This window comes from Bolinopsis microptera, chromosome 4, assembly GCF_026151205.1.
Source record: "Bolinopsis microptera isolate Bmic1 chromosome 4, MBARI_Bmic_1.0, whole genome shotgun sequence".
NCBI lineage: Eukaryota > Metazoa > Ctenophora > Tentaculata > Lobata > Bolinopsidae > Bolinopsis > Bolinopsis microptera.
The window spans coordinates 285,338-300,439 of record NC_087075.1 but is presented as its reverse complement, the minus strand read 5'-3'; the positions used below and the strand labels follow the sequence as shown (position 1 = coordinate 300,439).

The 15,102-nt window shown below is 37.2% G+C and overlaps 1 protein-coding gene across 2 annotated transcripts in view; it reads left to right on the top strand.

The window, feature by feature from the left end:
• LOC134814109 (glyceraldehyde-3-phosphate dehydrogenase-like) overlaps positions 1-11,523 on the top strand; it is a 91,982-nt gene extending 80,459 nt beyond the window's left edge. Inside the window, exons 2-10 of one of the 2 annotated variants that reach the window (XM_063822143.1) lie at positions 391-445; positions 2,950-3,052; positions 3,163-3,373; positions 4,114-4,278; positions 4,839-4,915; positions 5,346-5,420; positions 9,881-10,037; positions 10,178-10,304; positions 11,406-11,523. In XM_063822143.1, coding sequence (XP_063678213.1) covers positions 420-445; positions 2,950-3,052; positions 3,163-3,373; positions 4,114-4,278; positions 4,839-4,915; positions 5,346-5,420; positions 9,881-10,037; positions 10,178-10,304; positions 11,406-11,475 — 1,011 coding nt within the window. In that variant the 5' untranslated portion in view covers positions 391-419 and the 3' untranslated portion in view covers positions 11,476-11,523. The remainder of the gene's footprint in view (positions 1-390; positions 446-2,949; positions 3,053-3,162; positions 3,374-4,113; positions 4,279-4,838; positions 4,916-5,345; positions 5,421-9,880; positions 10,038-10,177; positions 10,305-11,405) is intronic. The other variant, XM_063822144.1, reaches the window with a different exon arrangement.
• Positions 11,524-15,102: the final 3,579 nt, after the last annotated feature.

Below are 15,102 nucleotides of genomic sequence, written 5' to 3'. Positions count from 1 at the left end.
CTCTATTAAAATTTAAATAACTATAATTATTTGAAATATAATTATTTGTATAAGCAGGGTGTACCACAGAAAGTGTGACTTTTTTGAGAAATGGTACAAAATATTATGAAGGAGCAGTTGCTAAAAACACTTCATCACATTGTGTCACTAGGTGTCGAATTTATGCATTCTAAGTTTCAATTCCCTATCAATTTTGATTGCTCAACTTTGCAAACCACACTAAACGCTTAATTGTGCCAGAGGAGTTGGACCAGACAGGTATATAGAGATATCTAATAATGAGTTCACGTTATAACTATTATACGAGGACACTTATTAGATCAAATGAAAAATGTATATTATTAGTAATTATTCAGTCAATAAAGTTTTTAGTAACAGTAAAACTATTTTAGCAAGGTTTCTCCCTTCATCTGAACAACATGGTCGTCAAAATCGGAATCAATGGGTAAGTTCTACATTAAAATAAATAATTTTTATAAATGTGACATGGATTATAAACACGTGTTATAATATACGTGTTATAATATACGTGTTATATTATAAACACGTGTTATATTATAAACATAAATTATAAACAGTTCGATTCTGTTCAATGCTGCTCGGGAGTTCGGGCAAAGAAAACGCATACACATTTCAGGGAAACGTCTTGTCACAGATTTCAAGCTATTTGGGATGGGCGGCCTGAGTGGGGTGGATGTGTTATTTAGATTTTCATATCTTATAAGTGTCTATAAAAGTATAAGTACGAGCAGTTTATTGAGACTTCTGACTTCTACCGTCGTAGATTCTACAATGATAAATATTGTAACGTACGTGCGGCGCGCAAAATCCACTACAAAATTCAGGGAAACGTCTTCTGATCGATTGTGTAACGCGCATGGACACAATTCTGGGAGAACATTGCGCGCGAATAATATAACATGTTATATATATATTATATAATTTTGATTCAGTGCAGTGTTGAATGTTGATGCAGTATATGACTCACAGTATGTCAAAATTAACTCATCATTTCACTATTGCATTATCATCGCAGATTTTAGCGATTATCACTATTTAATGGCGATTATCGTGCATTTAGCGATAATCGCCAATGTTAGGCGATAATTGTGCGCAATAATCGCATGTTAGGCGATAAACACGCGATAATCGCATATTGGGCGATAAACACGCGATAATTGCATTATCGCTTTTATGCAAGAATAAAATCCAGATATTTTCCACTGTGAACATGACGGACGGACATTGAAAGCGCGCGTTTTAAGTACGTAGCATCAGCAGATGAATCCATAAATTTTAATTAACACAGTGAAACTGAAACCGCGGTTGAATGTTGACCATATCTGCCCGGCGTGCATATGCTGCACGCCGGACAAGTTGAGTTTAGTATTATTTGTACCATCATTCTCTTGTTTACTTACAAGCGGTAAATAACCGTGAGGGAATTAGAATTGTTTGGACCAGTCAGCTGATCGGAGAAATTTAAGAGGACTGTTACAGATCTTGATACTGTTGCTCAACCATGTTTTATACACTCTATAGGTAGAGTGTGCCAGTATTAGAGTTCACCAGGTAGAGTGTGCCAGTATTAGAGTTCACCAGGTAGAGTGACGAGTGTGCCAGTATTAGAGTTCACCAGGTAGAGTGTGCCAGTATTAGAGTTCACCAGGTAGAGTGTGCCAGTATTAGAGTTCACCAGGTAGAGTGTGCCAGTATTAGAGTACACCAGGTAGAGTGTGCCAGTATTAGAGTTCACCAGGTAGAGTGTGCCAGTATTAGAGTACACCAGGTAGAGTGTGCCAGTATTAGAGTTCACCAGGTAGAGTGTGCCAGTATTAGAGTTCACCAGGTAGAGTGTGCCAGTATTAGAGTTCACCAGGTAGAGTGTGCCAGTATTAGAGTACACCAGGTAGAGTGTGCCAGTATTAGAGTTCACCAGGTAGAGTGTGCCAGTATTAGAGTTCACCAGGTAGAGTGTGCCAGTATTAGAGTGGGGGGAATGCAACGTCAATTAATGTCAGTATTCCATGAAAACCCCAAACTGACATTGACATTAATTGACATTAATTGACATTAATTGACATTAATTGACATTAATTGACATTAATTGACATTAATTTGTCTTGAAATTTGAGATTATCATTATTCGATAAATATTCAAGATATTCACGTCTATGTAAGTTAGACCGGTTCAAAAAAACAAAATGTCCTTGAATAATTATGAGTATGTTCTTATCTGTTGATCCTTAGGTTTAAAGACCACCAAAAAAATTTCAGCTTCCAACTCTTCCATCTTCGGTCCCCACCGGCCACGCCCATATTTTATTGGTTTCTTATACAGGTAAAATATCTAGAATCGGCTTTTTTAGTATGAAGGAGTAATGTTAGCTGTTTAAGATTCGTTATTCAAATATAAATGTCATGAAGGCATTTCGTTTAATGTGGGTTTTAAGTTCTGATGATGTTGAGAACCACGCCCTTGGATGGCCACGCCCATTTAAGAAAATTAAATTTCGGAAAACCGTATTATTTTAGTTTTATTGTTTAATGATCTGAATTTCCTTCACATTTCACATTTCTATATGTGATAGTAGTGAATAAATTGATGATATAAACGTTCTAAAGTGCTAAAAATATGGTAGAACTACATAATCTCTGGTCGAAAAATATCGTGTCAATGTCAGTATTCCAAAATTTTGCAAAACTGACATTGACATTAATTGACATTAATTGACATTAATTGACATTAATTGACATTAATTGACGTTGCATTCCCCCCATTAGAGTTCACCAGGTAGAGTGTGCCAGTATAAGAGTTCACCAGGTAGAGTGTGCCAGTATTAGAGTTCACCAGGTAGAGTGTGCCAGTATTAGAGTACACCAGGTAGAGTGTGCCAGTATTAGAGTTCACCAGGTAGAGTGTGCCAGTATTAACTCTCTCGTTCTCAGATTTGGACGTATTGGAAGGCTGGTAGCCCGAGTTGCTTTCCTTAACCACGAAGATGTAGAGCTGGTTGCAGTGAACGACCCTTTCATTGATCTTTCTTACATGGTATGTTAACTAACCATAGCGTAAAATGTAAATATGGCAGCAAAAAAATACGATATATCGTGTCAAATGTAAATATAGCGATAGGTAGCTGTATTACTGAAGTTTCCCAGGCGTACATGTTCCGTTACGACTCCACCCACGGACAATTTCCTGGAGAAGTGAGCACGGACGGAGACAAGCTGTGTATCAACGGGAAGAAAGTAAACGTGTACTCTTGCATGAATCCTGCTGAAATTCCCTGGGGTAAACATGAGGTGGACTTTGTGGTAGAGAGTACTGGTGTTTTTACTACTTTGGGTAAAGCTGAGGCTCACATCACAGGTACGCCGGTACGGGCAATTGGGGAATAACATATCACAGGAACGGGCAATTGGGGAATAACATATCATAGGTACGGGCAATTAGGGAATAACATATCACAGGAACGGGCAATTAGGGAATAACATATCACAGGTACGGGCAATTAGGAAATAACATATCACAGGAACGGGCAATTAGGGAATAACATATCACAGGTACGGGCAATTAGGGAATAACATATCATAGGTACGGGCAATTAGGGAATAACATATCACAGGTACGGGCAATTGGGGAATAACATATCACAGGAACGGGCAATTAGGGAATAACATATCATAGGTACGGGCAATTAGGGAATAACATATCACAGGAACGGGCAATTAGGGAAAAACATATCACAGATACGGGCAATTAGGGAATAACATATCACAGGTACGGGCAATTAGGGAATAACATATCACAGGTACGGGCAATTAGGGAATAACATATCATAGGTACGGGCAATTAGGGAATAACATATCACAGGTACAGGCAATTAAGGAATAACATATCACAGGTACGGGCAATTAGGGAATAACATATCACAGGTACGGGCAATTAGGGAATAACATAGAAGTACAGTGAGGATGTGAAAATATTGTACACTTAAATAGTAGACATCAGTAGTATATAGTTTGTTTTAAGAGATTAAGGGGCCATACACTAGGCCCCCCCCCCCCCCCCCCCCCCATACACTAGATAAACCCTCACTGTAACTCCAGGAGGTGCTAAGAATGTTCTGATCTCTGCACCCTCTGCTGATGCGCCTATGTTCGTAATGGGAGTTAACCAGGAAAAATACACTTCTGATATGAAGATTATTTCTAACGCATCTTGTACCACCAACTGTCTCGCCCCTCTTGCTAAAGTCATCAACGATCATTTCGGTTAGTTTTCAGTGGTCACCTGCCAATGGCTTGTCAATGAATTGTTAATGACCTGTTAATGAATTGTTAATGAATTGTTAATGACCTGTTAATGAATTGTTAATGAATTGTTAATGACCTGTTAATGAATTGTTAATGAATTGTTAATGAATTGTTAATGAATTGTTAATGAATTGTTAATGACCTGTTAATGAATTGTTAATGAATTGTTATTGAATTGTTAATGAATTGTTAATGACCTGTTAATGAATTGTTAATGAATTGTTAATGACCTGTTAATGAATTGTTAATGAATTGTTAATGACCTGTTAATGAATTGTTAATGAATTGTTAATGAATTGTTAATGAATTGTTAATGAATTGTTAATGAATTGTTAATGAATTGTTAATGAATTGTTAATGAATTGTTATTGAATTGTTAATGAATTGTTAATGAATTGTTAATGACCTGTTAATGAATTGTTAATGACCTGTTAATGAATTGTTAATGAATTGTTATTGAATTGTTAATGAATTGTTAATGACTTGTTAATGACTTGTTAATGAATAGCTAACTACAGGTATTGTTGAGGGACTTATGACTACAGTTCACGCTACTACTGCCACCCAGAAAACTGTTGATGGGCCCTCTCAGAAGGTACAGTGTCATTCTGATTTTATTGATTATTTGGTCATTCGAGCGAATAGGCGCCCGATAGGCCATGGTATTCGCTCGAATGACCGATTATTTTTCACTTACGATTGAATTAAAATAAAACGTAAAAATTGGAAAAAAATAATTCAAAACAAAGATCTGCAAGCGACCCCTGGCCCTAACCCTTAGTCTTAGATACATTTTTTTGGGAAACATTTTCAAAGTATATATAACACATCAATACAATACAATATGTATATAATCAAAAAGCTGTCGTTCACTTAAGCTCTTGTACCTCTCAGACATAATAAAATTAATCTAAGACAAAGGAAATTTATTTTGGTTTGAATCCAGATGGCAAGAATCTTGGTACATAAGTTTCTTAAAGATAAAACATAGTTCCATTTGCTCCTTCATAAGTATTTCTCTTCAGAAATGGAGAGATGGACGAGGTGCTGGACAGAACATTATCCCTGCTTCAACTGGTGCTGCAAAGGCTGTTGGCAAGGTATGTTAAGGACTGTTTTTACGATTTTTTATAACCTTGAAATTAGATTAATAAATAAAATGTATTGCGAATTTTGTAGAACGAAATGTCTAAGACAAAAATGGACCGTTCTCTAACTTTTTTTCTTTTAAAATAGTTTCTCCTTAGTCAGCAGCTCGTTGAAAATTGTATTTTTGCCCTGCTTTAGTCTCTCTATCCCCAACTGTTCAATGATTGTACACGAACTTCTCTCACTTGCCGTTAAATCGTCTTCTACTCCGTGATAGTACAATATTTCTGATGCAGTACTTTTACTGGCACCGGCACTGGTGTCAGTATGTGTATAGTTTTGTTGGGTTGCTGAACCAACTGAATCTTCTTTGCGGTAGACTATGTCCAGTACATACCTGAGATTTGTCGCTGAATCATTACCATTGCTATGTAGTGTGTATAGTGTATACTACATTACCATTGCTATGTAGTGTGTATAGTGTATACTACTACTTTACACTGTATAGCGGATTTTCTCAGTACTATTTATTTTTAACCTTGTTATCTGAACTGTACAGAATGATATGTAGTGTGTTTATATAATATATTTAGTATATAGTATATAGTATATTATAGTATATTATATGATATTACCTTGTGCGAGGCAGATGAAATAGTCGTGTTATCACGTGTAGTTCCTTTATACTGCATTCCTTCTGTATCTCCAGTATCTTTAACCTACCTGCAGTATCAGCTGTAATGATACCTACCTGCAGTATCAGCTGTAATGATACCTACCTGCAGTATCAGCTGTAATGATACCTACCTGCAGTATCAGCTGTAATGATACCTACCTGCAGTATCAGCTGTAATGATACCTACCTGCAGTATCAGCTGTAATGATACCTACCTGCAGTATCAGCTGTAATGATACCTACCTGCAGTATCAGTTGTAATGATACCTACCTGCAGTATCAGCTGTAATGATACCTACCTGCAGTATCAGCTGTAATGATACCTACCTGCAGTATCAGCTGTAATGATACCTACCTGCAGTATCAGCTGTAATGATACCTACCTGCAGTATCAGCTGTAATGATACCTACCTGCAGTATCAGCTGTAATGATACCTACCTGCAGTATCAGCTGTAATGATACCTACCTGCAGTATCAGTTGTAATGATACCTACCTGCAGTATCAGCTGTAATGATACCTACCTGCAGTATCAGCTGTAATGATACCTACCTGCAGTATCAGCTGTAATGATACCTACCTGCAGTATCAGCTGTAATGATACCTACCTGCAGTATCAGCTGTAATGATACCTACCTGCAGTATCAGCTGTAATGATACCTACCTGCAGTATCAGCTGTAATGATACCTACCTGCAGTATCAGCTGTAATGATACCTACCTGCAGTATCAGCTGTAATGATACCTACTGCAGTATCAGCTGTAATGATACCTACCTGCAGTATCAGCTGTAATGATACCTACTGCAGTATCAGCTGTAATGATACCTACCTGCAGTATCAGCTGTAATGATACCTACCTGCAGTATCAGCTGTAATGATACCTACCTGCAGTATCAGCTGTAATGATACCTACCTGCAGTATCAGCTGTAATGATACCTACCTGCAGTATCAGCTGTAATGATACCTACCTGCAGTATCAGCTGTAATGATACCTACCTGCAGTATCAGCTGTAATGATACCTACCTGCAGTATCAGCTGTAATGATACCTACCTGCAGTATCAGCTGTAATGATACCTACCTGCAGTATCAGCTGTAATGATACCTACCTGCAGTATCAGCTGTAATGATACCTACCTGCAGTATCAGCTGTAATGATACCTACCTGCAGTATCAGCTGTAATGATACCTACCTGCAGTATCAGCTGTAATGATACCTACCTGCAGTATCAGCTGTAATGATACCTACCTGCAGTATCAGCTGTAATGATACCTACCTGCAGTATCAGCTGTAATGATACCTACCTGCAGTATCAGCTGTAATGATACCTACCTGCAGTATCAGCTGTAATGATACCTACCTGCAGTATCAGCTGTAATGATACCTACCTGCAGTATCAGCTGTAATGATACCTACCTGCAGTATCAGCTGTAATGATACCTACCTGCAGTATCAGCTGTAATGATACCTACCTGCAGTATCAGCTGTAATGATACCTACCTGCAGTATCAGCTGTAATGATACCTACCTGCAGTATCAGCTGTAATGATACCTACCTGCAGTATCAGCTGTAATGATACCTACCTGCAGTATCAGCTGTAATGATACCTACCTGCAGTATCAGCTGTAATGATACCTACCTGCAGTATCAGCTGTAATGATACCTACCTGCAGTATCAGCTGTAATGATACCTACCTGCAGTATCAGCTGTAATGATACCTACCTGCAGTATCAGCTGTAATGATACCTACCTGCAGTATCAGCTGTAATGATACCTACCTGCAGTATCAGCTGTAATGATACCTACCTGCAGTATCAGCTGTAATGATACCTACCTGCAGTATCAGCTGTAATGATACCTACCTGCAGTATCAGCTGTAATGATATTAAAAGTGGGAAGATTTTATCTAACTGTGTAAAGAAATAGCACCTACCGTGACTATTTCTGCTTTGGGCAGCTAAACGGAAATTAATTCAATAACATACATTTTGCTGTCATTTTAACGGTGGTATCAGCCGTGCTCTCAAGCACAATATCCTGTCCTAGCACTCCCTCTTCTACTAACAGTCTCCTTATCTTCCTAGCTTCTGTCTCCTCCGATCCTGCACGTGCATCTTGATCAACTTCAAATGCGCGGCTCTTTTAGAGCTGTTCATAAGCAGCGCAAATTTTTTCCTCTAACGCCGCGCACGTTAATAACCGGTTGATATGACAACTTACTAGCATGTTTATAACCAGTTGCTATGACAACGACTTCATCACGTCTCTTTAACATCGAGTACAGTTCTTTAGCTCTCGTTACTGTGGATTGTAGGGGAATGTAAGAACTAGATACTGTAAAATATTATTGGAATTTCAAAAACTGTATTAGTAAAGTCATATCTCCAGAGATATGCAGGCATGGCTCCACAGTAAGATTTTGAGCTGGAGCCATTACTGCAATCTGCATATCTCTTAGGCAAAAGCTAACCTGTGTTACGTAGAGTTATGTTGGTTGATGAAGGAGTAAAGCACCCTATCACCAGTATAACACACATTTCTACCTTCATCTGTGCTGTAATGTCACTCTCTACTTCATTCAGATCTCTTTCTAATCTCTGTGCTGTAATGTCACTCTCTACTTCATTCAGATCTCTTTCTAATCTCTGTGCTCTAATGTCACTCTCTACTTCATTCAGATCTCTTTCTAATCTCTGTGCTGTAATGTCACTCTCTACTTCATTCAGATCTCTTTCTAATCTCTGTGCTGTAATGTCACTCTCTACTTCATTCAGATCTCTTTCTAATCTCTGTGCTGTAATGTCACTCTCTACTTCATTCAGATCTCTTTCTAATCTCTGTGCTGTAATGTCACTCTCTACTTCATTCAGATCTCTTTCTAATCTCTGTGCTGTAATGTCACTCTCTACTTCATTCAGATCTCTTTCTAATCTCTGTGCTGTAATGTCACTCTCTACTTCATTCAGATCTCTTTCTAATCTCTGTGGTGTAATGTCACTCTCTACTTCATTCAGATCTCTTTCTAATCTCTGTGCTGTAATGTCACTCTCTACTTCATTCAGAGCTCTTTCTAATCTCTGTGCTGTAATGTCACTCTCTACTTCATTCAGATCTCTTTCTAATCTCTCACGGTTATCTTTTAGTTTCGCTAAACTATGTTGTAAAACATTCTCCTGTCTTTCTATCCACGAGATGAAACTAACCAACCTTTCTCTCTTCTCCTTCAACGTCCTCTCGTTACCATGGCAACTGGTTATGTTGTACTTGTAACCATGGCAACTGTTGTTGATTGTGTTCTTGCTACTGTCTCTAATTGTCCCCATATCTACGCCTGTATTTCTCTCAGCATTAAGCATTTTCTTGTCAACTCCAAATTGAGACAGAGCATTGTTGAGTAAACCAGGCTAAAGTAATCCAAATATAAAAGTATCTGAAGTGACTGCTTAGTGCTTAATTAAGCCATGTACAAAGAACAAAACATTATCAAGTAACAAGACAATATATTAGTATAATAATTTGTATCATGCACAATGATAGTATTTGTTATGATGTCCAGTTACCATTAATTAATTGTTTATCGATACGTTTGGCAACGTGCCCAAGTTAGCCGCACTGTACTAAAATAACAACGTTATTCATCACACATTTATTAGTAAAAGTAGTGTATTTAACTAGTAGTATATTTAAAAGTAGTGTATTTAACTGTCTTTAGCCGAGCCGAACACTACAGTGCCGGTTACTGCAATATAAAACTGACTATTGATGTCTTGTTACCATGGTTACTGTTCCTAGGTTATTCCGGAACTGAACGGTAAGCTGACCGGAATGGCGTTCAGAGTTCCCACCCCTAACGTGTCAGTAGTTGATCTGACTGTCAGGATTCAGAAGTCAGCTTCTTATGATGAGATCGCTGAAACTATCAAAACTGCCAGCGAGTCTCCTGAACTAGGTATTTCTTACTATTTATATTCATCCTGAACTAGTTTTACTGGTAGTTACTAGTATTATTAGTAGTTACTAGTAGTTACTAGTAAGTAGTAGTTACTAGCATTATTAGTAGTTACCAGAAGTAATACTGCTTCGTCACAGGACGTTACCTTGGATACACTGATGAGCAAGTTGTCAGTTGTGACTTCCTGGGGGACACAAGAAGCAGCATCTTCGACAAGAACGCTGGTATTGGTCTGAATGATAACTTTGTCAAGCTGGTGTCTTGGTGAGTACAAGTAGAGTCTACTACTACAGTACAAGTAGAGTCTACTACTACAGTACAAGTAGAGTCTACTACTACAGTACAAGTAGAGTCTACTGCTACAGTACAAGTAGAGTCTACTGCTACAGTACACGTAGAGTCTACTACTACAGTACAAGTAGAGTCTACTACTACAGTACAAGTAGAGTCTACTACTACAGTACAAGTAGAGTCTACTACTACAGTACAAGTAGAGTCTACTGCTACAGTACAAGTAGAGTCTACTGCTACAGTACAAGTAGAGTCTACTGCTACAGTACAAGTAGAGTCTACTGCTACAGTACAAGTAGAGTCTACTGCTACAGTACAAGTAGAGTCTACTGCTACAGTACAAGTAGAGTCTACTGCTACAGTACAAGTAGAGTCTACTGCTACAGTACAAGTAGAGTCTACTACTACAGTACAAGTAGAGTCTACTACTACAGTACAAGTAGAGTCTACTGCTACAGTACAAGTAGAGTCTACTACTACAGTACAAGTAGAGTCTACTACTACAGTACAAGTAGAGTCTACTACTACAGTACAAGTAGAGTCTACTGCTACAGTACAAGTAGAGTCTACTGCTACAGTACAAGTAGAGTCTACTGCTACAGTACAAGTAGAGTCTACTGCTACAGTACAAGTAGAGTCTACTGCTACAGTACAAGTAGAGTCTACTACTACAGTACAAGTAGAGTCTACTACTACAGTACAAGTAGAGTCTACTACTACAGTACAAGTAGAGTCTACTGCTACAGTACAAGTAGAGTCTACTGCTACAGTACAAGTAGAGTCTACTACTACAGTACAAGTAGAGTCTACTACTACAGTACAAGTAGAGTCTACTACTACAGTACAAGTAGAGTCTACTACTACAGGCAAAGGGGTGGTCGGGTCAACATGTTCGGTCATAATCATTAACTAATAACTTCAACTTAATGATATTCCTTTTTAGCTCAAGTATTATAGTAAGATTGCATTTCTCATTACAAATTAGCAACAATTATCGTTTATCCGCCCTTAGTTATACTTATATCACTCGAATTATTAGTAATACTTATTTAACCCCGATTGTCTACACTACAGGTACGACAACGAGTACGGCTACAGTAACAGAGTCGTAGACCTCATTAAATACGCCATGTCCAAACAGTAAACACTGTGACGTAACTGTGACGTCACACCACGTGTTGTGTCCAAACAGTAAACAGTAAACACTGTGACGTCACACCACGTGCTGTGTCCAAACAGTAAACACTGTGACGTAACTGTGACGTCGCACCACGTGTTGTGACGTAACTGTGACGTCACAACACGTGCTGGTATTGTGTGTTGTTATGATTAAATAAACTCTATATTTATTTCAATCCTTAGGATATATTTATAATGTTTTGCTTGTTACTCTATTTATGTAGTTGTGGTCAAACTGGATTTTGCCAGCTATCTTGACCTAATTTGAACAAGTTCCATGTTTAGCAGTTTGATTAAATTATTTCACCAATATTAGGAGGTGCACTAGTGTAGTAGTACCAATATCATTGTAAACACCTCCGGAATATGTGTTATATTGTTTTACAGTTTTTAATACTGTTTAAAATTAATTGTTTTTCAATTCATACAGTAGCTTTATTTTCAGCCTGAATTGTACATGACAGTTTTGATGATTCGAAATGAAAAAAAAAAAACAATGTAAAATCAGTTAAATCCGAAAATGTAAAATTTACTTCAAAAGGTAATTACATTCCAAATCTTGCATGCAGCACTCCTTCGTAGCAAACAAAGCTTCATTAAACATGCCATCATCTGATACAATGAAATTAACAATCAATATAATATTGCTATACCCAGTAATAAGCTGATAAGAGCTGATAACTAAAAATATTGTTGTGATCACTGACCGGCTACTAAGGAGTCGATAATTAGCTTACTAGCAAATATTAACAATATTCATAATATTCATATAGCCTATATTAACAATACTCATAATATAGCCTATTATTATATACTTGAGTAGCAGAGTATTATTCGTAACAACAATAGTTACCCACTAACGTGGCAGGCTTACAAACCTGGGGGGGGGGTCAACCTCATTTTACCTCATGAGGCCAGCCAAAAAAGGCAAAATTGGGATGAGGTAAAATGAGGTAAAATGAGGTAAATAAATCTAGTTTTCTAAGCCTTTTTTTAGAGACAAAAAAGGTTTATTCGAAGTCATTATACTATAATTCGAGGCTGTGCATGGTCTCCCATGATATTTAATGGTTTATTAGGGGTGATGTGGTCCCTGGGAAGGGGCATTCCCAGTTTAACCTACTTACTCTCCAAACTTGGGGTAAATAAAACTTCGCATTATAATTATTATTTATGAAAAGAAAATTGAACATTTCAATTTCCACGATCCATTAGGAAATTGTTAATAGCACTTGCTAAGTTTTGTAAAGGAATTAGCAATAACTTTAGTGTTTTTGGCAGTTGCCAATTTATGGGGATATTTCCACATTGCATGACATGGACCATTTAAATAATATCTTAGTTTGATATTGCGATTATCGAGTCACTCTGAAACAAATTGTGTCTAACTAGACCAAATTATGTAAACAACAGTTGTGCATGGAACTGGATTGGATATCTACATGAATTTAGTCGAAATTGCATAGTGAAAGTTTATTTCATAATAAATTACTCATATAAACTCATACTTCATACAATTCTAAGTTCTTATGTACATGTTCTATGTTCATGATTCGCTGTAGAATAAAGGGCGGTTCACAAAACCACTTTTCGTTCAAATAATTAGATATCACCTCTAATTAGTTGCTCTATAGGATCAGGAACAACCAAACAATTTTTTGTGTCTACGGTTTCGTATAATACTGACTTGGGCCACGCCCATATTTTTCACCAATTTTTAACAGGTAAAATGATCTAAATCGTCAATTTAGTCACGAAGGAGTTTGGAAGGAGTTCTAAATGTGTGCTCCTATAATATAAACAGTAGGAAATGGTTAACTTTAGTCGAGGTTTCAGGTCTCTACAATCTCGGGAAGTTCCTGCAGGAATTTGCGCATTGCGCTGAAGCGCAAGATTTACTGCGCCAAAAGCGAAGGTCGTAGAGACATGAGACCTTGACTAAAGTTAACTATTTCATACCATTGCTATCAGAGTATGCCACTTTCAGAGTCCTGAACACACTCCTACAGCTCTTAATCGTCAATTATATGAATTTTACCTGTTAAAATATATCATCTTTAACTGATATCAATTTAGTTTAAAACACTGTTAGTTTAAAAAAGAACATATTACTTCACACCAAACTAACGCACAATATGATAATATAAGGTTTTCCTTGGATTCCGAATTCAACTTTGATTATATCCGGGCACTGATTATCATTTCTCGATTGTTCTCCATTTTCCAATGCAGTCAGCAAGTTCCAATTTAGGTAGACTAGGTTTTCGAATCTTCATATTATGTTCAGAAGCAGGCCAGAAGGGGTTGTTACCAGAGGAATATCTTCTTGAAACAAGGAATTAATGAGGTCTTCATTTATTTCTTCATAACTCGTCACTGACAGTCTGGACAGGATGAGCATTGACGAGATCCACTGATTACTTCATAGCTCGTCATTGATAGGATCAGTATTAAATGAGGTCGAATGATTACTTCATAGCTCGTCACTAACTGGATCAGCATAACATGACTAACAACTAACGAGGTCCAGTGATCTCTTGCTGATACGTCAAAACAAGATCAGTAAATAGCTATAAATATCGAAAAAAATTAGCTTAGAAATTACAGAGTACAAATGACTTCTTCACAACTAACTCTTTGGCCTCATCTTTTTAAATCACTCATTCCCTCTGAAACAAGATAATGCTTAGGACTAGGAGGAACTTAGTTAACTTCTTGTATAATTCGGTAAGAGGAAAATTCCTTAGTAAGCTAACATTCTTTTGTATGATGTTACCACTTATCATATCTGTTATCCAGCATAATCCCACAACTAGACCCTCTTAATCTCTTATTCTGGAGTCTTGACAATGACAGCAGCAATGTACACTATTTTGATGGTTCAGGTCTCCAAGAAAACTTTCCTCTTTATATTCTCATATTGTGTGTTAGTTTGGTGTGAAGTATTATTTTCTTTTTAAAAACTAACAGTGTTAAACTAAATTGATATCAGTAAAAGATGATATATTTTAACATGTAAAATTCATACAATTGACGATTAAGAGATATGGGAGTGTGTTTAGGACTCTGAAAGTGGCATACTCTTATAGAAATGGTATGAAATGGTTAACTTTAGTCAAGGTCTCATGTCTCTACGACCTTCGCTTTTGGCGCTGTGAATCTTGCGCTTCAAGCGCAATGAGCAAATTCCTGCAGGAACTTTCCGACATTGTAGAGACCTGAGACCTCGACTAAAGTTAACCATTTCCTACTGTTTATATTAGAGGAGTACACATTTAGAACTCCTTCCATACTCCTTCGTGACTAAATTGACGATTTAGAGAATTTTACCTGTTAAAAATTTTTGCCGAGATTTACCTCATTTTACCTCATGAGGCCAGCCAAAAAAGGCAAAATTGGGATGAGGTAAAATGAGGTAAAATGAGGTTGACCCCCCCCCCACAAACCTTAATCATGACTATGGACTAGTCAGTTTCAAATTTAAACTGAGTCATCTTTGTATTGAACTCTATGTCAACCGCGTCAACAACTATAAATAAAATGTGTACTAATCTTTTTAAAACTATTCTTACTTTAAGAATGTATGCATAGG